We start from the raw sequence: 23660 nt of genomic DNA on the forward strand, positions 1-23660 counted from the left end.
ATTGTTTGCACAAGTTTTATTTGCTTTTTTTTTTTTTTGGGCTATTCTTTTGTTTTTGTTTTACCATAGTAATTAGTAATTGTATGCAATTACTGTGAATTATCGGTTTTATATTTATATTTTCTTCCTGAACCTTTAGTAGTCTTAATTAAAATTACTGTAACCAATCCAACACAACTTTCAATTTCATATTACTGTGCCTAACATTCCTTCAGCACTTTCCCATATTATACATAGTGTCCAATGTGAATCTGTGGCTGTGACAGTCTATTTTCAACCCTAGCATAGTACAATTGCAAAAACATCTATTATGACATTGAGTCCTTCTTTCAGAGTCAAATGACCATTGCCCATAATGTCACTCTGGATTTTGTTTTTGTTTTTGTTTTTTTCTCCAGACATCGTCTTACCGCTATGACCCAACAATCTCATTTGTCATCATCGGCCTTTGTACCTCCTGCACATCCAGACAGGAGACAGAGATCAAAGCTCAATCCTCATACCGAACTGTGTGTCTTTCATGTGGGTTGTCAGTTTGATACTCAGCTTGACATTCTCTCTCCTTTTGTGCTTTAGGTCATTGCTTGGAGCAAACAGTAGAGCTGCTCTGCCTACCTACGGATATCAGTAAGTTAGCTTTACTGTGCCTTGGCAGGTTATTACAGTATGATAGCCATCTGAAGGTTATGGGAGGAATTCTTATAGTGCTACATGAAAAGCGTTGCGGTCCTCCCAAACTGTAGAGATAGTTCAGTCCAGTGTTGTGTGTCTGTGTTGTTCTGTGTTTCTGTAACTAGTAGTCTCCATCATTTTCCCAACCCAGTTTAGATGAAGTCATGCCCACTTCTGTATGATGAAATACTTGACAGAAAAACCAAAGCCAAAGATGTTTACCCTGACCCCATACAGAAGTGGGCACTCTTACATCTAAACTGGGTTGGAAAAACAACACAAACATATTGGTATACTCAGTCCTGTTGCTGGGTTCTGAACAAGCATAGACATAGCAACCTCTAGGCCCTCGAGAGATGCTTCACTTGCCTGGCTGTCCACTAAGTCTTGCCATTCTGGCATACAAACAAACAGTGAACGGAGAAGATGAGGAAAGGGAGTAAGGAGTAAAAGGACTGAAAAAATATGGAAGGAAATGGTCAAGAGAGATTTATTTAGCAAGGTGTTGTTAAAGGCTAAAATAAAGCTTGTATCTACAATGTTTTTCTCAATATATCCGTCTGAATAGTGGATTATTTCAAAAGTAGAACATCTCTCCTATGAAGTAATGCTGACTAGTTTTTGAAGTTACACCAGTGCTTGTTGACAGTGCGAGGAACTCATACTCACCTCAAACTAAGTCAGTGTTTTATGCATCAGAGACAAAGTCCATTAACTGATGTCAGACTTCCCTTGCTTGAACATTGTAGCCACGTTGCAGTGGCTGTGCATTTTTGGTTAGTTTTGACATCACTTAATTTACTTTCACTTCATTTACTGCTGGAGTGTTACTGAATTTAGTAACATGAACCCACTTGATCTGCATATCCACACTACTAATGATAGCTTGTCACCTTATGTGTAAAATTGTTAAGAAAGTGTCACAATTTACTTTGTTGATACTGAGGTTTTCAGTCAAAATATTGTAATAAGTGCTGTCAACATCACCCTGCTCTGGATAGCACCAGTGCAGGATGAGATGAAACAGAGAGAGGACAGAAGCAGTGAGCTTGTGTGCTGATGGAGGAGGAGTGAGAGCATCCTGGGAGAAGCTGACTGAAGACATAATGTACAGGGGTGGAGGAAGAGCATGCAAAAACAAGGCTCGAGCACAGTGTTGTGAGCTTCTCAACACTGCCTCCCCTCATCATTTATTAATCTTCTGCTAGAATATTCATCCACCCTGGTAAAGCGCCATCCTCCAAGAGAGAACGAGAAATTAATAGAGCTCTGTATCATGCTGACACTCATCAGTGTATCACGACCTTTGTTATTGTAGTCACTTGGTATCACCCAGTATCAATCTTCTTCTACTACTTCTTCTTCTTCTTCCATCCATTTCCACTTCTTTGAGTATTTCATGTTTACTTTTGATTTTGACAACATCCTTCTCTGTAAAGGGATTAAAGGGAGACAGGGCGGGGCTGTTTGTTCTGGATTTCAGACCAGGACCCACAGTGTGGTCTTAAAGAAGCTGTGACTCCACAATCAGGTCGCTGACATGAGCTTCACAACCATACTCACACTTGAGCAGCTCCATAATCAGCCTCAAAATAGGTCCCCATCCATCTGCTTGCCACTGATAGTGTTTATGGGAAATCCATGGCTCTTAGGATTCATACAGGGAACTTTAGCAGTAGATTTTAGGATGGCTGCCTTTTGAATTTGTGTCAGCGAGTGCAGTGCAGTGATGTGTGCTCAGTCTGCCAGCTGCTATGCTTCACTTATTCTAAATCCTTAGCAGATGAAGGACAAAGAATCTGGTGGTCCCCTAACTTGTTGTAAATCATCAAAAGCCACGTTGGCTCCATTAATGTGTACACTGATTCTGTGGTTCGACACTGTGAATGTACTGATAAGTAACCTCAAAGTCATGGTGGAATTTGTTCTTATTAAGTGAGTCACAGCTGTCATCACATATGCTGTTAACTGTGTTGAAATTGGGCGCACTGATTGTGACACTTCTGTGATGCTGTTCACCAAGTTCCACCTCTGTGCCTTTAGCACTCTAGCACCACCAACAGGTCAATGTTGGAGGTGCCTGTAACTTTTGAAATGTGTGCCCGACTTAAAAAAGAGTGAGATATCATTAGATTCCTTGGATTAAGTTGAGTTCATTGCACTCTATGACATCAATCCTCGCCAGTTCGATTTTCTGCCATATTGGATTTTATGTAAACATGTTTTTTCACTACTCCACAGACAAACGTTGTCCAGTCTCACTAAAACTGACAAAGCCTCAAAAAAGTTGTCACATGGGTTTCTGATTTTCCAAAGCGTTTGTCAGTCACAGCCAATCCAAAATGGCAGTGAAACCAGCAAACAGGTAGTAAGGTCATATCTCAGTAACAATTTTATGTGTGAAAACTAAACTTCGTAAATGGTCTCAAGACTCCATCAGGAGGTAGCTCAAGAGGTTAGGTGTCCTTTGACCTCTAAGCGGTGCTGCAGTAAGAAAATTTGCATTTTGTCTCATGACTGTCGATGCGTTTGCCTTATAATCAAAATTTGTGTGTCTGGTAATACCACTGAAGGACCCAAAGTTGGGATATGGCAAATTGTCCAGTCAACCTAATTTGCCATTTTGGATTTGATCAAAAACTGCTTTTTTGCCGCTCCTTGGACAAACTTTATCCAAGCTTCACTAAATTGATCTTCAGACCAAGCCTCACAAAAGTTATCACATTGATATTTGATTTTTCCAAAGCATTCATCCATCACAGCCAATCGAACACAGCAAAAATCTTCAGACCAAGATAGACAAATTGTGACATGGATTTTTTGATTTGCGAAAGCATTCAACCATAATAGCCAATCAAATTTACCAAGCAAGTAATGAAGTCATATCTCAGCCAATTTTTTAAACTGACATGAACTTCCTTTGTATGTTTACAACCATACTCTTGACATAATAACATCATGTTACCATGGCAACTCTGATCTGCTGGTCACATCACTGCTTGCAGCTATATTTTAGGGATTGAAAATTTTCTGAATACTTGAAAGAGTCTACAGTCAGTATTTTGTGTGTATATATATGCACTTTGTGTGTGTGTGTGTGTTTGTGCATCATAATATAGCATGGAAATTCTTCAGCTTATTGCCATTTAGTCAAATTTACTAACCCTCAAGCACAAAATGTATGAGGTTCCCATAAATGCACGAGGCCCTCTGAAGAAAAACAATTAAAATTTAATACTTTCTACCAAGAAAATTGTCTCATCTCCCTGCTCAGGTAGCAGTTCCTTGGGTGGCAGTCCTCTCCCGTGGTGTTTCCTTTATGATCCCTATAAGCTCATAGAACCAACGTTTCTGAAAATTAGGCATTTTTTGTGATGTAAGAATTAAGAAAGTGTAATTATAAACCACATTTTGCTCAGTTTTTATTAAATCTTCATTTCCATTAGGAGTTTGCTGATGTAATACAGATCTCATAGAAACTGTGTCTGGTTTCCATCAGCCATTCCAAAATATGTGAATTAATTTACTGTAACACAATAAATGGTACGTGTTCTCCTAAATTTGAATAACAAATACGCAATACACAAATTTTTCAGTTGTGCCTTGATTCGAGTGGTCTCAGTTATCCTAAACATAAATAATCTCCTTTGCTTTATATTATAGGGGTCTTGATCTCACAACATTGAAAGTGAAAGTAATTTATAGTGAATGAACCAATACAGATACATCTAATCAGTAATTACAATATTTTAATTATAATAAATTGTATTGTGAGTATTTTCGAAAATATCTTATACAATGTAATACAAGTAAAGAAATGAAAAGCACAAGACACAAAATAGTAAGTTGAAACACAAGAAGGGTTACCTCATGTAACAAGTCAAGCCTTGTCATTAATGTGTTATGTAAAATCTACAATGGGAATACTGTTGATTAATACAGAATATTATTATTTGGGATTTTTTATAATAATGATTAAATTTGCAGTATTTTCCAGGATAATACCACAAAATCTCACAATAACATAGACAGTTGAATTGATGGTTGAATCTAATATATTAAGTGACTAAATAGCATCAGTGGCTGTTCATATTACCTGAGCTCCACGAGGTTGTTCTTACAAGGGCTGATAATGGTGTGATGATAATGTCACCACTTCATTCACTCCTGTAGGTCAATAAGGGAAGGTCAGAGTTCAGGATCAAATACTAAATATTGAATATGGACCTGTGGTGATTCAGTGTCATGCTCATTATAACCTCAGCAGGTAAACAGCTGAAGGACAGCTTTTTTACTCCCGTGGCAACTATGCTGACCCTTAATACTTTAGCGACTAAACAGGGGAATGGTCTACAGTGTGGTTTTAGAGCAGAGCAAAGAGACCAGATACAGAGTGATGTGATGTAAGGGGATTCAAATGAGAGCTGCAATAATCCAGATTTCATGGGATCAGTGTTACTGTTAGCTCTGTTTGGTCAGCCATCACTGCCAAGCTCTGTCAAACCCTTCTCTGTCCTTGTGGTCTCTTATGATCCCTGGCTCCATACACAGGGCAGTGAAATTAGTACTCGGTGCATAACAGTGAAGAAACCATCAAAATCTGCAAATAGGCAGTGTCTTTTTGTGTAACGTCTAAAGTGTGTTTGTCTGCATTGCCCAGATTTCTGGTGTGTTTGCTGCTCTGTAATCTGTACAGTCCGCAATCTGCTTTATTTGTCTATAATTTTTTTTTTTCACTTTCCATTGGTTACTTCCCATTACAAAAACCATAAATACAGTTTTTGAGTACAGTTATTACCATAAACCAGTGACTTCACTGAAATACATAATTTGGCTTTTTTTTTTAATTGTATGACATTGTTCTACATTTATTTTTGCAACAGAAATACTTCGTTTTTAATTTCCTGTCACTTTGCTGCAGCATTTTTCCCAGCTCCCCTTCTTTCTCTGCCCCACCAAATATTTATCACACCTTTCCTCTCTACTCTGCGTTCATGTATATCTAGCACAGAGAACAGAATTGGCCAACCATGGCATCTCTCTGTATCATTTAACCCAACTGGCATTGAGAGATGTGGCAATTCCTTTGCTGCTTGTCAGTAATTATCATTATCAAATCAGTTTTCTATATATTTGACAATATGTTTGGTGTAGGTGTCAATTATATAATTAGTAATAGTCGTAATTATATTCATCTAAAAGAAAATTAGTAATGAAAATAAAGGCTAATTGTAACTAGAGCTGCAACAATTAGTCAATCAACTAGTTGAAGGACAGAAAAATAATTTGCAACACTTCACATTTGTGAGGATTTGCTGCTTTCCATGATTTACATGAACTTAATGTCTTAAGCTTTTGGGCTGTTGGTCAGAAATGACAAGACATTTGAAGATTTCACCTTGGAAATTTTGATCTGCATTTTTTAGTGTAAGTTTCCTTACATTTTTTGACTTCATTCAGTGACTAACTGAGAAAATAATCTGCAGACTACTTCCAACCCTAAACATCAGTTTACATACCTGCAACTTTCACAGAGATTGAAAACCCTTTTCACAGCAGGCATATTGGTCAATAAGCAGCTCTTGAGGCCTGTTAACAATCTCTTAAGGTTAATACAATGAGATGACTATGAAAAATTAAAAAAAATAAACAAGCAATAATTTGACTCAGTCAGTCTCCCTGTGCCTTATAAAAAAAATGGCCTGGCTGAACCACACCATACCTCTATTCAAGAAAGCCACGTCCACCCTAAATCCATATAATATTTTATTTGACTGTTTAGCCGTGATCAGGTCTACTCTTGTCTGATTGCATACCAGGACAAACAGGAACAGATCTGACGTGATGACACCAAATGTGAACAAATACATGTTTTCCCACCTTGTCTAGGTATAACACTGAGCCAGAGCCAGCCACGTTACCAAACCAAGGCTCTGACTGCATTCTTGTTTAGCACAGTTTCCACTGAGCAATGTGAGTGAGAATTCCCCAAAGAAATCTAGGTTTAACAATCTTAAAATAGCTTTGAATCATACATTATTACAGCATTCCTGCCTTCTCTGTCAAACTGCACTTGCTGCTATGATTATTGTATCCTTGTTTTCTCCAAGCTTCCACATCTGAAAAGATTCCCCAGTCTCATTAGCATAGCTTTATAGTTGATATGAAGAGACTCACTGATGGTTTTTCTGTCTCTCAAAAGTAAATGCACTTAAAAAGAAAAAAAAACCCATTGTAGATTATGCAACGCACATGAATAGATGTTGTTATATTTTGAAGTTTGAATGTATAGAAGAACAGTAGCTGGGGAGTGTGGAAAACACAGAGCTGCTTTTGGGACATGAGGGCATGTGTTATGTGCATGTGTAGTGGAAGTGGGCAGATTTCAATCTTCCAGCGTGACTCTGTGTGTTTCCCTTGAGGTCAGTAAAGCATAAAGGATGCTGGGAGGTGTGACAACCCCCCCCCCCCCGAATCTGCCACTGCTTCTGGATTTATGTGACAATTTCATACTTACAACCACAAACACACATGCACACACCACACTTAGTCAGCCCGATGCAACAAATTCCAGCCACTGTGTCAACTAGCACACATTGTCATTCAGATCTAAGACACAAATACACACATGCACATATTCGTGTGCACACAGATAAGCAAAATGTCAGGTCAACACGGGACCAGACTGATTATCAAAACCAAGCTTCTTTGTATCTGTCTGTCTGTCTTTTGTTCCTCTCAGGAGTCGTGCAGCTCCTCTGTGTGGCCGAGCAGGCACTGACTCAGTGATTAATCCTCAGCCTGTCAGCTGGCCAGCAGTGATACTGAAACCAAACAAAAACTCACACACAGCTTAGCAGCGAGCATGCTCTCATGGTTCCTTTCACAATGTACAGCCGTATGCAGGTTGGACCGGCAAATTATATCACTGCAAAGGAAAGAGGCGGTAAAAGCATTATTGTTTGTCAGAGGCAAACATTGACACATGGGAAACCTGAGCAACAAGCATGCTTTGTTTTCAATTTACAGTTAATTACAGTCAACACTTTGGTGTGTTGTTTTCAAGGCATTTCAGTCACAATTGCATCTAGCCTAAGCAAGCATGTATAGATAAGGAGAAAGACAGGCTAGGGCTGATGGAGTGTGCACTACAATATGTGTATGTGTGTGTGTTGGTGTGTGTATTTACTTTTGTGATGTGATGAATATTTTCCTCCTGTTTTCCCCGAGGGGTTGTGTGATTGACCGAACCCAGAAGTTATTTCATGTGCCTGCCACCAAACTGCATTAGCAGGCCCGGCTGTTACCGCTCTGCCTGTCTGTCTCTCAACAAGATAAGGGGATATTTCCTGGCCCAATATTGCTTGCTCTGTTCTGCGCTGTCACTGAATACAATGACCATCACCACATTCAATGAATATTATTAGAATTTTTCTTTGGAATCTGTCAGTGTGGAAGACAGCTTTGTGGGAGTATAAGTACACACTGTTTTTGCCATGGTCTGATATCTGAGCTGACTCTTGGAGAATAGAGATGATACTGTGGTGCATTGTCCAGTCTAAATGCAATTATCAGGCAGCTGTCAAATGTCCAGTATCGCCAGTCATTAACAAGAAGTCACCTGGCTCAGCACTTTCAAGCTGCAGCTGTTGTTCTGGTTTGAAAGGACCTGACAGAGGTTAAGAGAGTGAAGGCTGAAATAACTGGTGCTGATTAAAAGTTGACAAAGAATGAGGATTAGAGGCCTGAGGAGAAAGCTGTTTCTGGAGAGAGGTCAATCAGAAGCAGGACTGTGAAAGACCTCTGACTGAGGGATCAGATGGACCTTTGTGTCAGCTGGGGAGCAATTCTCACCTCCATCTCTCTAGACTGTAAGTGACAATTCAGGAAGAATGACAGGTCAGGGTAGCAGACCGGCCTGGGTTAGTGGTATTGTCCATTCTGCCGGCTGGCTGTTTGCCAAGGTCTATACAATATAAATTAACTACTGATCATCCTGTGACTTTTCTCTATGTGGTTTTACTCATTCAAGAGTTGGAACTATTAATACTTTGTCTTAAGTATTAATCCGACTTTGTGGAAGCCACAGAATCCTACGTGATACGTGATCAGCATTTCCATACTGACACTAGAACAGTACTTTTTATGCTGGGGGCATCATGTTTTTGGGTTGTCTGTCCGTCCCATTCCCATGAACTCATTATCTTGGGAACTCCTTAAGGGTATCGCTTCAAATTTTGGTGGTCAAAGGTCAAGGTCACTGTGACCTCACAAAGGTTTGGCAAAATGTCCTCACATAAATAGTTTCAAACTAAAATCTTTCAACATAACCTTAGAGAGACATGTACACACACGCACAAACACACAAATGATGTATCCCCTTTTGAACAAAATTAAATAGTGGTTTCATGTTTTCACTCCACATTTTATCAGCAGACTCCCTCCTCCCTCCCTCCTTATTTATTTGGGTATTGGATTAATATCCATTTATTTTGTTGTCAGATTTCAGCTCGGTAGGGAGGAGCCCTGTGAGAGGACTTGTCATTACATCTACATGGGTGTTAGTGTGATATCACTACCAGTTAAAGCACCAGGGGTAAAACAATAAAATCAATCTTGATATCAGGGCTGCTTTTTCTGTTTTACCCCAAGTTCATAATTTTACATATTAAAATAACTTAATGCTTTTTATCTGCCTCACACTCACTCATTCCCTCTCATCAGTAACCAAAACCAGTCGACAGTTTCAATTAAACCCTGTGAAATCGCCCCAGTATCTGTCTCCCTCTGGGGACATTTAGCTGTGTTTAGCTCCTTGCAAGCTGGGCTTGTCGCCAGGCAAACTTTACACAGTGTTTCATGTTCCCTCTTAAAATGTAGGCTAACCTACCCCCATGGTCCACCTGGCCAGCCTCAGAGCCCAAAAACTGAAGTATGTGTTTGCACTGTGAGTTCACCTGGGTGATTGTTTGCTCTGGTTGTATCTAGTGGCCACATGCAACAAGTTTTTAAAGGGCAAACTGAGTATTATTCTCCTGCTGTCCTTTATTTGGCTGATATGTCTATTGACTTTGGCGTGCCAAACACACTTTTGGTAATTTTGTGGCCAAGCTTGCCTGTTGCGCCTGTGGTACACCTGGATGATGGGTGTGATCAGAATAAATACGTTACCATACATTATAGGTAGGTGTGGTAGAAGCTGACAGTCATATCCATTGATCCCCTGTACATAGGACTATCCCCATCATGACACACTGACAGTTTGGCAATCCTGTGGATGCTTTTTACTCAGAGGAAACTGATAATTGTCCGGGATGTGCAGAGTTTCAAATATGTATACAGAAGCTCAAATATCCTGCCAAGAGCAGATAATGTCTCTTTTCAAATTAAGTTTGTGGATATGACGAAGATCCTATTATGTTTCAGCATGTTTATTTCAAATTGCAGTGAAGTAGAAGCACCACTATAAAATGTAATATGCATGATATCTGTCACATTAGGCTCATTGCAGCCACATATCTACTTGTATTTCTTGTTGTACAGAATTTAAGCAGCATATGTCGTGTATTTGTGGCTTAACAGTGTGCAACATCAATCCAGTTGTACAAATAGCTGCTGTCTTCAGATGGCTGTAAAGAGAGTAAAGGAAAGACCTTCACTGAAGGCTACTGTCATGCCTCTCCTCCCACTTGGGTGCAGGGTGAATCACCTTGATACGAAACCTGTCGAACAAATAACCTGAGTGCCCCCAAACAAACAGTTAGTGCCAATAGGTGAGTAGGGTCCTAAGATTGTTATGCCAGCAACTCTCTGCGGCTGTACTTAGACACAGCACTGCTTTGAGGTGAACATGCTAACATGCTCATAATTTCAATGAAAACATTGTTTAGCAAGTATAATGCAAGCAGGTACCATGTTCCCCATCTGAGCTTAGTGTATTAGCATGCTAATATTTTCCAAATTGCACTAAACACAAAATAAAGCTGAGCATGATGGAAATTTAAGTAATTTTGCAGGTGTTTGGTCATAAACCAAAGTATTTGACAAATGAAAATTTCACCCTGATGATGGTTCTGGAGGAATACTTGGGGGACACCAAAGTTTATACAGTTGGTGGACTGACTGACATTGCCATCCCTCAAAAAACAAACATCATTGGGAAAAAAAAAAAAAAAAAAAAAAAGAAAGTTTGGGACTACATCTCTTTGTTTATTACCTTAATGTCCACATTATCTTTAATTGTATCCAGATCTGAGGAAGGTCTCCCCTTTAGTCTTGTTGTGGATACTATTTTACACCATTATGAATCTGTATGGACGCTTGTTGCTTGTGTTCCTAAAGCTAAAAAATGTGGTCTGATGATGCTGAGCCACCCAAAAAGGAAAATGTCTATCTGGTGGATTCATTCTGCTTTCATTTGTTGTGGAGGAGCAAATTTACTTCATACCAAAAGTGATGCTGTTTCCTTTCCTGAACAACTAAAAACGGCTGCATAACCACAGTAGCATTGTTTGAATGTGTGCATGCATGTGTTTGTTCTGTAGAAAGGGTTATTTGATGACTGGCTGAGACGGTCCTCCTCTGAGAGACTGCACTGGAAAACAAAGAGTTGCCATGGTAACAGTCAAGGGTGAAGGAGGAGGGTGTGTCTGTGGTGTTTTGCTTGAAGTGGTGAGATGGACATTGGCAGGCAGACTGGTGGGGGAGCGAGCAATGCGTTCTGTGGTCCTGTGCCATTCGTGCAGCTCCCCAAGTCTCTGCTTTCCTTCTCTTCCTGTCTCCCGCATCGCTCTCTTGTTGTCATCCTGAAGTGAGTAGGAGGCTGTAAGGAGAACAAACGCTGAATCTCAATGAGACAGCTGAGAGGAAACTCATTTTCTCCCTCTGTCTCTCTCTCATAGAGCTTTTATTCTTCATTTACAAGCCGCATAACTCAGCATGGTCAGGTTATTACACAATTTATCAACATACTATGTGTTTAATTATGTGGAAATGTTGTAAGGGTAGTTTAATTTGTTATACAGCTAAATGTTTACAAGATCACGTGATCAGACCTGACCCTAATAAAGATGACAGACAATTGGCAGTTGTGATTATTTAATGGGCCATTGGATTTTTTATATGCTTGGTGTCTCAGACAATCAGATTCTTCTCATCATGCTCGGATGTGCTCCTTAGTTTTTTACGGATGCTTCATCAATATGACACATTAGGAAATGGGTATATTGCAGTTAGACTATACCTCCAGTGAAAGAGAATATAGGAAGGCCATTTTAGTTAATAGTGGACATCCCAGTTAAATGGACCAAGGCTTGCTTCTTTCCCAGTTTGGCTTCATCTGTCAGAACAATTTGTGATCATATGAGTGAATGTCTTCCATTTTTAATAATCTGGCAGACACAGTGCCTCTCTACTGTAGATTAAAAGAGTCCCCCTTCCAAAATGAATACAGTAAATAAAAGTGAATTTATTGTTTAATAATGAGCCATGTAATGGAGACAGGATAGGGTATACGTTGGATGGGATCATTGTGACAAAAGACTGATTCAGACCTGGTGTCACTTTTCTTTTTGTACGAACAGATGCCAGGTCCTGTTCTGGTTGACTCATATTTGTTGTTGACTGTTGATGAAATGAAAATGCATCACATTCACAGAACTGATAAGATAAGATAACATGAATACTTTATTTATCCCCATAGGGAAATTCACAAATTCAGGGAGATTTGACACTGTGATTGATTCATAAAAATATTCTGGACAATTCTGTTACTGTATCTCTTAATTAATACTGTTCACCATTTTAATTGGTGAGTTAAGATTCTTAAATTGCGTCCAATTTCAATAGCAGGTTATCCCAGCTGTCTGTCCCTGTCTTTTGAACTTCTCACTCTCAATTGACAATTTACTTGTATGGTGGCCCCTAAGGACAAAGCATAGTACAAGAGAGTCATTTTGTCATACTTTTAATTGGCTACAGACTACCCCAGCATGCCTTGAGTGAGAGGCAAAAGACTTCAGGATAGCCGCAGCTGCTGAACACCTGCCAAAGTGCTGTGGGCCTTTGAACACTCTATATTAAGTGATTTACACCATAACCCTAACCCAATACAAATATGATGTCTAATATGAATTTATATCAGCCATAAAGAATTCAGTTATTCTACATTAAATGTGTATTAGCTGAATTTGGATGAGTAATTACTCTATTACATCCCTGCAGATCCCTAAAGAACAGGAACAGCTGTAACAGATGTGTATTTGTGCAAGTATTTTTGTGCGTTGTCAATTTTTTAAGAGCAAGACATTTTGAGTTCTGTACATATTTTTCTGCAAGTGTGTGTGTGTCTGTTTGTACGAAAGAGAGAGAGAGAGAGAGAGAGAGAGCACCAAGCAGAAAGCACTGTTCAACTGAAACAGCAATTTTCTCTGTAGCAGCAGGTAGCCAGGTCTTCATTTATAAAAGAAATTAAATAGTGAAGATTCTTTCTCTCCATTCATACATATAGGCACCCACCGAATCATAACAGGTGTATAAAGTGCTAACAGTCACCAGTTTAGTTTTTAATGGCAATCACAGTCATGTTTTTTTGTCAATTGTATGTATAATTTTGGATGTATATCATATAATTATTTCAATCCTTACAGACCATTTTCTCACTGAAGTCATTAAAAGGTGATGTAAGGCCAAGGTTGGACAACAGGTAGCAGAGATCAGCATTACTGTGTAACTGGACTTTTTTTTTTCAGAGCAGAGGCAACAAATATTGCTTTTATACTCCTTATGGTACCTTGTAGGTTATATTTGGTTACTTTTGTAATTAATGCTGCCTGATTCTGTCAGAGCAACAGGTAGCAGGATCAGTTTGACTTCAGTCAAGTCTACCACAGAATGAGCGGAAACTCACTAACCAAACTAGATTTGTTTCAGACAACCTTTGTAAATAAGATTTTGTGATTCAATCATAATGCAGAAATAAGTATTTTGCAGAATATGCAGAGAATTTCTCAGTTTTGTAGAAACATAAGAAGAATCAACATGTAGGTTAAATGAACCAAAAAAAGTCAAAAACAGGCAGAGACACTCACAGGTCAGTGACTAGAGCCACAGCTAAAAGATTTTACCATTGTGGAAACTGCAACCGACTTCTGCTTATAGGATGCATCTGTACTGAAATTAAGTTGAAACAAGAGAGAACATGGTGCTCTATCTTTCCAGTAAGCTACTGCATCCACTCCCACACTTTTTCTCCACAGTGCTCACATATAGCACCCTTTTGCAGTTAAATGATAAACAGGACTGATAAATGTTAAACAACTGGGCCTGCAGCAAACGTGTCAAAAAATGAAGCTATGGAAATTAATTTCAGTGATCAGTGTCGACACAAAACATGTTTGAATCTAGAATTTTTTAATGAATAAAGCATGAAAAATACTTTGCTAATCTAGACAAGATTAATATTTCTTTGTTTCACTTAAAAAAAAAATCTAATTATAACGTCCATAAACAAAATGGTTTAGGTTTGCACAAGATGGGGTTAAATAGATCATATTAATATCACAACATAAATAACATACAATTTTTATATATTTTGTTCATTTTGTATGTTCACATGTTCACAATGATAGGATTCCAGTTAAAGCTGATAAATGATGTAATAATTAAATTATTGCCTAGCCCAAGAAGAAACACTGTTTTGCTGGAAAACATTCAGAAGTAAATGTGTCAGAGATTGGTCACTGCTGTTTCATGTTTTCACTCCTCCATGTACGTGAATGTTGGAGACCTCATTGACTTTGATGATTACTTTCCTACACCCTAATAGGATTTATTCATTCACATGCTAATGGGATCAGTGCAGATGCTTATTTCTGTCTTACTGCATTTAAAGAAGACTTGAACAACTATGTTAGAGTTTGTCCAACACTCTTCTGTCCTCATGATTCTTTCCCCACTGTCCTGTCTTCTTATTTTCTTCTTCTCTGTTGAGGTCTGATTGTCTAATGCACTGGTGTGAACAGAGGTCATATCTTCAAACTCAAGGCAGTGAGACATTAGTATTCCAGAGAGCCACACTATGACCGAGCCATCTGCTGTTTTCGGACAGACTCGCCCTCTGTCCTCTCCTCCGCCTTGCTTTTAGGCACATACACACACGTACACACATACACACATACACACACACACACACATTTAATACATGTGTCTGACAAACAAGGGGAGTGTTTGACGGTAATTTAAAGCTTTATCTTACTGTAGCTGAAGCGTTTTGTGGCGGCCATGAATAGGTCTGTCCGTGGAGACAGCCTTGCACAAGTGGTCCCCAGCTGCAGCTCAAAACAGACAATTGGAATACTGCAGGCAGGGAGGCTGGTATGCTGCTGTTAGTGCTCCCGGTGTGTGTGTGTGTGTGTGTGTGTGTGTGTGTGCGCGCGCATGTGCGTGTGTCAAGCCTTTTTTAGTAATGAAGGTACCAGCTTGAATCAGTGCCTACATTTCAGTGCATTTATGTGGGAGACACTTTGTGTGAGTATATGTGTGTTTATATGTGTGTGTGTGTCTGTGCAGGTGTGCTGTAGAAAGTACACAGTGATGGAGCCAGCTGGATTGTGATTTTTTTTTTTTTTTGCACCAATCATTGATTCATTTTCTTTAGCCTTTCCATTTCTATCCAGGTTCTCATGGGGCTGGAGCATATCCCAGCATACATTAGGCAGAGAAACAATCTGTCCAGAAGAGACTCTCTCAGATACAATCTTTTAAACTCACATCCACGGCCATGGGCAATTAGAGATCTTGTAGGAGACAACCACAACAATATAAGACCATCTTCACAGATGACATATTTTGACATAGTAGAGTTATGGAAGAAGCGACATCCTAGTGGATTAGGGGATAAGATGCTGACCATGTAATTGCAATATCCTCAAGTTGAGTGTGACAGAGTTTCTGGTAGCTCTAAAATCAACTACCCAAAAAAAATGAGTTGTAGAGCAAGACGAAACTATTTTATACAGCTCAAAAATTGCAAGAGGAGGACGGGGAAGTGGAAATAATATAAAACCATCCCTTGGGAGAAACTCCTGTGATTGAAGTTAGATAGTTAACTTTACTGGGAAAACCCTAGAATTTATCTGAGATGTGAACAGAATCAAAAAGATGTCAGTTTGGTAATATTATTTCTTCTAATTAGAAATTAAATGGAAGACATGGTCAAAGCCAATTTCAGCTATTGGTGACAAAGGCCGCCTGCATTGCTTCACATCACTAACCTGACTCGCCAGATGGTTTGTTACACAGAACCATCTGGGTGGGCTTCATAGGGAACTGTTTGGAAGAGGGCAGGTGCTTTCAAAAAATACTTGGCAGAGGATTGGATGAACCATCTGTCTGTCACTGTCTATCATGGGCTAACTTCAACCAGTCAGATTCTCTGTCTTTCCCATTTTTTTCACTACCAGTGAGAGCTGAAAGAATAGCAAAAACATCATTTCCACGGAGAAGAGGCTTCGATGACATTCTTTGCTTTTTCAATGAAGAAATACTCTCCACCTCTGATATAACTGATGCTATCTACACTAACCTCTTTAGGAGCTGCCATTCTCCTCGATGAACAGTTGTTTCTCGCTGTCATCACACCTAAGATACACCCATAGCTGACAGTAGTTCCTCCCTCATGGGATGCTGATTGGTCCAAAGCACTGTGGTTTGATGGCAAGACGGTTTCTGGTTTGCAAGAAATCCAACTATCTTGCAAGGTTAGCACATCAGCTAATGTTGCCTTATGTTTCCTATTTCAGGTTTAACAAACCACAGAGACTACAGCTGAAGGCCAACTGACTGTGGATATTCACATACTTTTTGCACCTGCATAAGAGGAAATTACTAGTCGGCAGTCTGAGTTCAACTTTAACATGAAATCACAGAGAGATGAACTAAACAAACTAGCTAACTGTTTCAATGCTACTATGATAGTAATAGTAATTAATCTCTGAACATTTTGAGAATATGTCATGAATGTAATAAGGTAATTGCAACTGGCAAGTTATGTCTCACCGTGGTGTTTGGCTTGTCAAAGAGGAACAGAAAACACAGAGGTGAAAAACAAGGAGAAACTGTACTGTAGGAGACATAATTGCTGTAGATTTCCTTCAGTTCTGCATCAATAGCCGCTGTCTTGAACTGATTAGAGACGCCTGTGTGGTCACACATGGCCCAGTGGCCCCTGACTGCCAGCTACTGGCTTAGAGGGTTTTCAAAACCATATTATCATAAAATCACTAGGTGGGATAATCTGGTTGTTGACTGTGAAACAAAGATGACAATATATATAATATGATTTGGCCTGAAATGAAAAATAAAAATGCAAAGTCATAACTTGCAGTGTTTATATACAGTGCCAGTCTAAAGTTTGGACACATTTTCTCATACACTTCAATGGGAAAGTGTGTCCAAACTTTTGACTAGTGCTGTAGGTATCTTTTTTTAGGTATCTTTATTATCTAACATGTGAAGAGAAATCTCAAACAATTCACAAGAAATTTGTCAGTATTTTGTAGAGGATGATTGTGCTCATACAGTTTAAGTGGATGTTATGGATAGGTTGGTAAATAGACAATAGGTAAATAGAAAAGAATCATACAAGTGCTCACACATCCAGTTTGTTTAAGGATGGCTGTACTTGTATGTCATAAAACATTTTCAATCTGGCCTAACGGTACTAAAACAGGTGGGGGAGATCTGGTAGGTGTCTTGTTATGATGGCATTACCATTCATGTACAAATGCATGCAAATTCAATAAACACAGTCAAATCTGAAGTACATGCCAGACAAAGTTGATTTGGGAAAACCCACCTGGCTAGGATTTCCAAATTTACATGGCAGTTGGTTTGGCACTCAGGAAAAATGTTAAAAAAAAAAACTTGATGTGAAACACTAACATGGCAACAGTCTGGCAACACCATACCAGAAAATCAAGGCTTATGAATCTAGGGAGCCAACAAAGAGGAGGTCAAAGGGTATCAGTCCCTAGGGGATGCAGTTACCCATAGTTACCAATTCTTACCCTCAGCTCTAGGGAATTGGCAGGGGCGGGGTTGGGTCTCTACAGGAGGATGCTGGGATATAATGTGGACGAAAAAGGGAGGGTGGAGTCAGGGAGGTGCATGCTGTGTAGCAGCTGGTGGGGGAAGGGAGGAGCGAGGAGCAAAGCGAGGGAGGAAAGGAGGGAGGATGGGGCCGTTGTTAGAGCAGGTCCCAGTGCTATTGTATACCACATCCCAGCTCAGGACCTCAGGTAAGAGATAGACTCGTAGAAATGTGGTTTTCAAGATGTGAAAAAGGTCATTTCAAAGTAATTGGCAAATGTTTGTGGTAAAAACCTTTTTATGAACTGTTTTAAATGATGAGCAAATTGCTTCATTAGATGTACATGTTGCTGTATTTCATCAGGTGTACTAAACATGGGTGTTCATGTGTCTGTGTGTGCATTTACAAATACTGTAATCAGCAACCTTCATTCTGGCTGTGTGTTTAGAACCAGTCAGACCAGTACATGCACTTTGACTGCACATGAGATCTTAGTCCCCTGACTTGGCTACCTGAGGAACAACCAACTGTATGCGTGTGTGTGTGTGTGTGTGTGTGTGTGTGTGTGTGTGTGCGTGCGCGCGGCCGTGTGTGTGTGTGTGTGTGTGTGTGTGTGCTCCTTTCTGTATTTGTGTGTTTGTGCCAGGCTGTGCAGAGGTAATTAACCAGTGTAATAGCTGGTGATGGAAAATGTAATTATGGTAAGGAAAAAAGGGCAAAGCAGCAACAAGGTCCTTCTTAGGGCAGTTGTTCATGGCAACTGGATGGCACAACAGAGTGGGGATGGGGACAAAATGGATTACAAGGTGCCAAGGGAGCACCTTACTCAAAGATATATACAGAACGTATGCTCTTTTTTAGTTGGTTGTTAATCTGCAGTACAACTAATACAAATGTGCTCTTATGGCTCTAATCCTGCAATCTGTTTGTGTGTGTTGTTGTTCTATTTTTTATATCATTCATGATTTATTGGATATCTTATCTTGTTTGGTTAACTTTCTGTACTGGAGAAAGAAAGCGAAATACTTTATATCTGTTTGTTCTCACTTGTCACGGTTAGGTTACTCTTGGTTGTTCTGAATGTAAATATAACCAATGCTAGAGTACTTGGTAATGGTATTGTCCATACCCTTTATTGAGCCTTTTTGGGAGAAGGCAATAAAATGAATTGTTTAAGAGCACTCGGTTTTAATGTTGATGTTTTGTTTTTCTCACAATATTTTGGAGAAAGGTTTCCTGAAAAGCAACATCTACCCTCTGAAGATCTTAATGGCTGTAAGAAAAAGGAAGGTGTTAGCAGATACTGGCTTCAGAGAAATCTCCTAGTATTTATATTTTTAATAGACATTGTAAACTATCTACACTCCACAGAAGAGACAACTTACACCCTTCAACTACAGAAAGACAAGCGTGGAAAATACTGGACAAAATAAGATTCTTACTTACAGGAAACAGACTTTGATTAATGCTGTTTTTTTTCTTTATTTCCCCTTTTTGTTTTCACAACTAAGGGGAAACTGCACCTTTTAAATCCATGTGTAATGACCTGTACCTGTGCTGGTGTCTGTGTAAATTGATGATCCTATACTAGTCCTCGTGTTTTTGCTCTACTTTTATTTCTTTTGGGTTTTTATTATTATTATTATTATTATTATTATTATTATTATCATTATTATTGATAAATACATTCCTCTGTCCTCTCACATGTACTACTTTACCAGGTCTTGCATAGGAGTAGTTTTCATTGTTTTCTAGGTTGACCATTCTCACTTGGCAAATTACTGAAGAATCAATAAGAGTCTTAATTAACTGATCATCTGAAAGCCCAGTGGTATCAGTGCACATGTGCTTCACCTACTGTATGTGGAGATGACCTTGATTTAGCTATTGACTCTTTGAGTGGCAGTGTCTCGTTAGGTTTTATGTGAAGTTGCTATGCTTAGAAAGACTCTACTCTTTGTTTCCATTGTTTTAAAGGCGACCCTGTACAATATATTTAGCACATTGCTGTACTGTATATCTGAATCCAAAGATGTGCTAGGTAGGCACTGTGACTATCAAGCTCAATTACAAGAATAGATTGCTTTGTCAGCCACTAAAAAATGTTGCAGCTGTATGCAAAGTATAGAGAAAGAGTGAGAGAGATAATTGAAGGACTTTGTTTGTAAGGGTGCACGGCACGCAGTATATGTGTTTGATAAAGGGAATCTACTTTTGCCATTTTGATGATTTGTTGGTATGAATTTGCTTGGCCCGCTGAAACACACAAACACAGAGTTGTACTTGTCTTAAAAGCTTAAAAGCTTATAGTCTTTAGCCCTTAACATTTAATTTCATTAAATTTTATTGTAGTATGTTTCTCTCTTGTGTATGCAGTTTCATGGGTGGATTAACAGTTGTATTCGATATCGCTCTAAAGCTGTGCTCCTCTGTCTTTATCTGTTTCCCAGGATCAAACCAATAACAATGCATGGCCTGTAAGCCACCAATCATGGCTCATAGGAAGAGGCCAGGGACCAGTGGAGGAAACAGTATGGCTGCTCCAGGCCCTGTCTCCTGTCCCACCCCTCATCCTACAGAGCCATGTGATCTGAAAGCCCTCCCCCCTCGGCAACGCCCAGTCCGCTACCCCAAAGAGTCAAATGATCCAAAACCCCTCCCCCGTTCCTGTAAGGCACAATATTCTTCTCCCAAGTCTCAAGACATCGGTCGCGATGTAGACACAGAGGTTGAAGTGAAGCGGTACAGCAACCAAGTAGATGCAGAACTGGAGGATCAGCGGCCAGCAACACCCTCCACACCAGAACATGAACATGACCAAGATGACCATGACCAGGCAGACTTCCATGGTGGAGGTGACAGCCTGGATGATGACTCCAGCTCTGACTACATCAACAACACCTCAGATGACGAGGAAGATTATGATGACGGTGAGTGTGACATCAGCAATCATTGTTAATGTAAGCATTGATAGGGTATTTCCCTGCCCTTTCATCATGTTTATTTTCCATTATCAATCCTGTATATTGTTTAGATTTGGAACAAGCTTTGTTGTGTAGAATGCTGATGGGGACTAAAAGAGTACCCTTACATTTGCAGCACCAATTTTGTCCTATTTCTTTATCTCTGTTCAGCTGACAGAAAATGTAAATGCATATACAGGAAAGCAGAGGAAATAAATAAAAACTCAAATGTAACAGTCAAACAGAGACTGCACCATCACTGAAAGTAATTGGAGAGGCTATTCAGGTATTCATACTCCAACATGATAAGCTCAGTTAGCCTGTGGTGCTTTAAGCTTAATGCTAACATCAGCATGCTCACAGTGATAATGCTGATCTGCTGGTGTTCAGCTAATTAGTACAATGCACAAAATACAACTGAGGCTAATGGGAATGTCATTATTTTTGCAGATATTTAGTCAAAAACCAAAGTATTTGACTAATCATGATCATCAAAGATGATCCCATGCCATGGGAATCCATCCAATAGTTATTGAGACATTTCAATAAAAGAACACAAGACCAATGGTGCTAGCATTGGTAAAAAAAAAACAACAAAAAAAAACACAGGTACTGCTACCCTTGCAAGAAAGCATGCAGTTTGGTCAAATGTGCCCTCGTGAAAACTTGGAAACCAGTCTTGGAAAACATGCGTACCAATGTTATGTAGATTTAATAGATATCATCAAATATAACATGGTGATTCAGTGACAATTGGAGGTTTTTAATAAACAAGCCCTAGAATGGCAGCCATGTCTGTTTGTGATCATAAACCCTCCAGGATTGGCAGAGGAGGACGAGGGTGTGACTTATTACATCCGCTACTGCCCAGAGGACGACAGCTACCTGGAAGGTATGGATTGCAGCAGCCAGGGAGACTGCAACCACAGCCACAGCCAGGGGGACTGCGCCGGCACCATGCAAGCAGTCGGACCCCACGCTGATGAATGCCAGGAGGCTGTGGAAGGATGGGCTGAGGAGGGAGAGGGTGAAGGGGAGGTGAGAGAGAAGGAATGGGTGGAAGATGAGGAGGGCGAGGGGGCAGTGAGGGAAGAGTGGAGAGAAGAGGAAGAAGAGGTGAGGGAAGAGTGGAGAGAGGGACATGAGGAGGCAAGGGAGGAGTGGAGAGAGGAGGGCCAGGTCAGGCAGGAGCAGTGGGTGGGACGAGAGAGGCACAGGGTGGAGGAGTGGGCTGAGGGAGAGGGGGAGGTTCGCTGTGAGGTGGTGGAGCAGGATCCAGATGAGCAGATATACAATGGAAGACCAGAACCCATCCTCGACCATCACCATCATCACCACCACCAACCCTCCCTGCAAGACACCCTCCACACTCGAGAGGAAGAGGAGGAGGCAGAGAGTGAGGAGTACTGCCCTAATGAGGAAGAAGATGAAGAAGGGGATGAGGAGGAGAGACATGGAAGGGCCTACACCGGTGACTACTATGCCCCCGAGGACAATGGGAACTCAGTGCGAGTCTCTCCATATCGTGGCCGTAAAGTGCTGGTGGTAGAGGGGGAGACGGGAGAGGAGGCGGAGGAAGACATTGACCAGATTGTTGCTGAGATCAAGATGAGTATGAGCATGGGGAGTCTAAGCAGCGGTACTGACCAAAGCCCAGAGGAGCTGGCGCATGACCCCACGCCAAGTGACTACCCTCATGCCAAGCCTGACGCAGCCCCCTACCCACCAGCTCATCACCGCCATGACAGCAGGCCCAAGTCCCTGAATCTCCCCTCCATGCACCACAACAACCCTGACCTCCAGAGGGGCATCAAGGCACATCCACGCTCCCCTGAAGACAGGCAGCGGTGGCCACAGGAGCAGGTGAGCTGTTTTTGAAGCAGAATTATACTTCTGTGTCACGGTGTACGTCGGCCTACCGTGGTGCTTCCCTGCTGGGAGTTCATTTATAGTTCAGCCTCCAATATGGCCAGTCGGTAGCACCACCACAAAACTAAATGGATGTGTCATGTGTTGTAATGCTTCAGTGTGGTTTAATTATACACCCCAAAGTGACTGTGTTTATGCTCTTTCATTCACTTTGTCATGTAAGGTACAGTGACAGTGGGAAGGTTTGTCTTGTCTAGCTAACTACTGAAATCAAAACTGTTATCATGTTTATATCAGTGTTAGAGGAATGCTAATGATGATCAGGGTGTTTGCAATGTCATCAGTAGAGCGAAAACTTTTTCTAGTGTTTTAAAAAAGGATAAGATTACTGGTCTTTACTATCATCAATCTACAGAGGCATCTTGTAGGAAAGAAAAAGTCTCAGTTTCCATAAGGTATTTCTGTAGCTTCCGACATGTATTTACAAATTTTGAAGAAAAAAGATGCATAAAGGTGCATAGTCGCTGTGGTGTGCAAAGACTTGATTACTGTGCTATAACCGTTTAGTGTGGTCCAATTCATGTTTATCCCAGTTGGTTCAGTCCACAAAGAACATCAAACTAACACAATAAAGATTTTTAGCATCAACATATTTAAGGGAAAGCAAATGTTATAGTTTTCGTGGTTATTTCAGTTAATAATAAAGGCCACTATTCTCCATTCCCTCCAAAAAAGGTTACATTTAAAGCTATTGTTGGCTGCTGAGCCACAGAAGTCAAGGTACAGACAAATGCTTCAAGATGAATAGGAAGAACATAACAGTATAACAGTAACACAACAGTGCTAACATGGTCAGAGCCTATGGAGAAGATGTACTGTATATTAAGGCTGCTTTAATGCTCTGTAGAAGACACCCTTCGCCACTGGGAATGATTAAAAGAGCTTTGTGGTGAGGAGCTGGAGATGAGTTACAGGTGACATGTTACTCATTGCCATCCAGAGAATAGCTGGAGCCTCACCCCTCCCCCATGTTACCTTGAGATGTCCCCCTCTTCATCTTGCTCCTT

At 40.3% G+C, this 23660-nt stretch overlaps 1 protein-coding gene across 3 annotated transcripts in view; it reads left to right on the forward strand.

Moving 5' to 3' along the window:
• The window catches only part of apba2b (amyloid beta (A4) precursor protein-binding, family A, member 2b), a 60388-nt gene that overhangs the window by 14756 nt on the left and 21972 nt on the right, over positions 1 to 23660 (forward strand). For 2 of the 3 annotated variants that reach the window (XM_071488613.1, XM_071488615.1), the window contains exons 2-4: positions 577 to 627; positions 20212 to 20691; positions 21545 to 22587. In XM_071488613.1, coding sequence (XP_071344714.1) covers positions 20232 to 20691; positions 21545 to 22587 — 1503 coding nt within the window. In that variant the 5' untranslated portion in view covers positions 577 to 627; positions 20212 to 20231. The remainder of the gene's footprint in view (positions 1 to 576; positions 628 to 20211; positions 20692 to 21544; positions 22588 to 23660) is intronic. The other variant, XM_071488614.1, reaches the window with a different exon arrangement.

This window comes from Trachinotus anak, unplaced genomic scaffold (genome assembly GCF_046630095.1).
Source record: "Trachinotus anak isolate AG129_WGS33_773 ecotype Australia unplaced genomic scaffold, CSIRO_AGI_Tana_v1 ptg000011l, whole genome shotgun sequence".
NCBI lineage: Eukaryota > Metazoa > Chordata > Actinopteri > Carangiformes > Carangidae > Trachinotus > Trachinotus anak.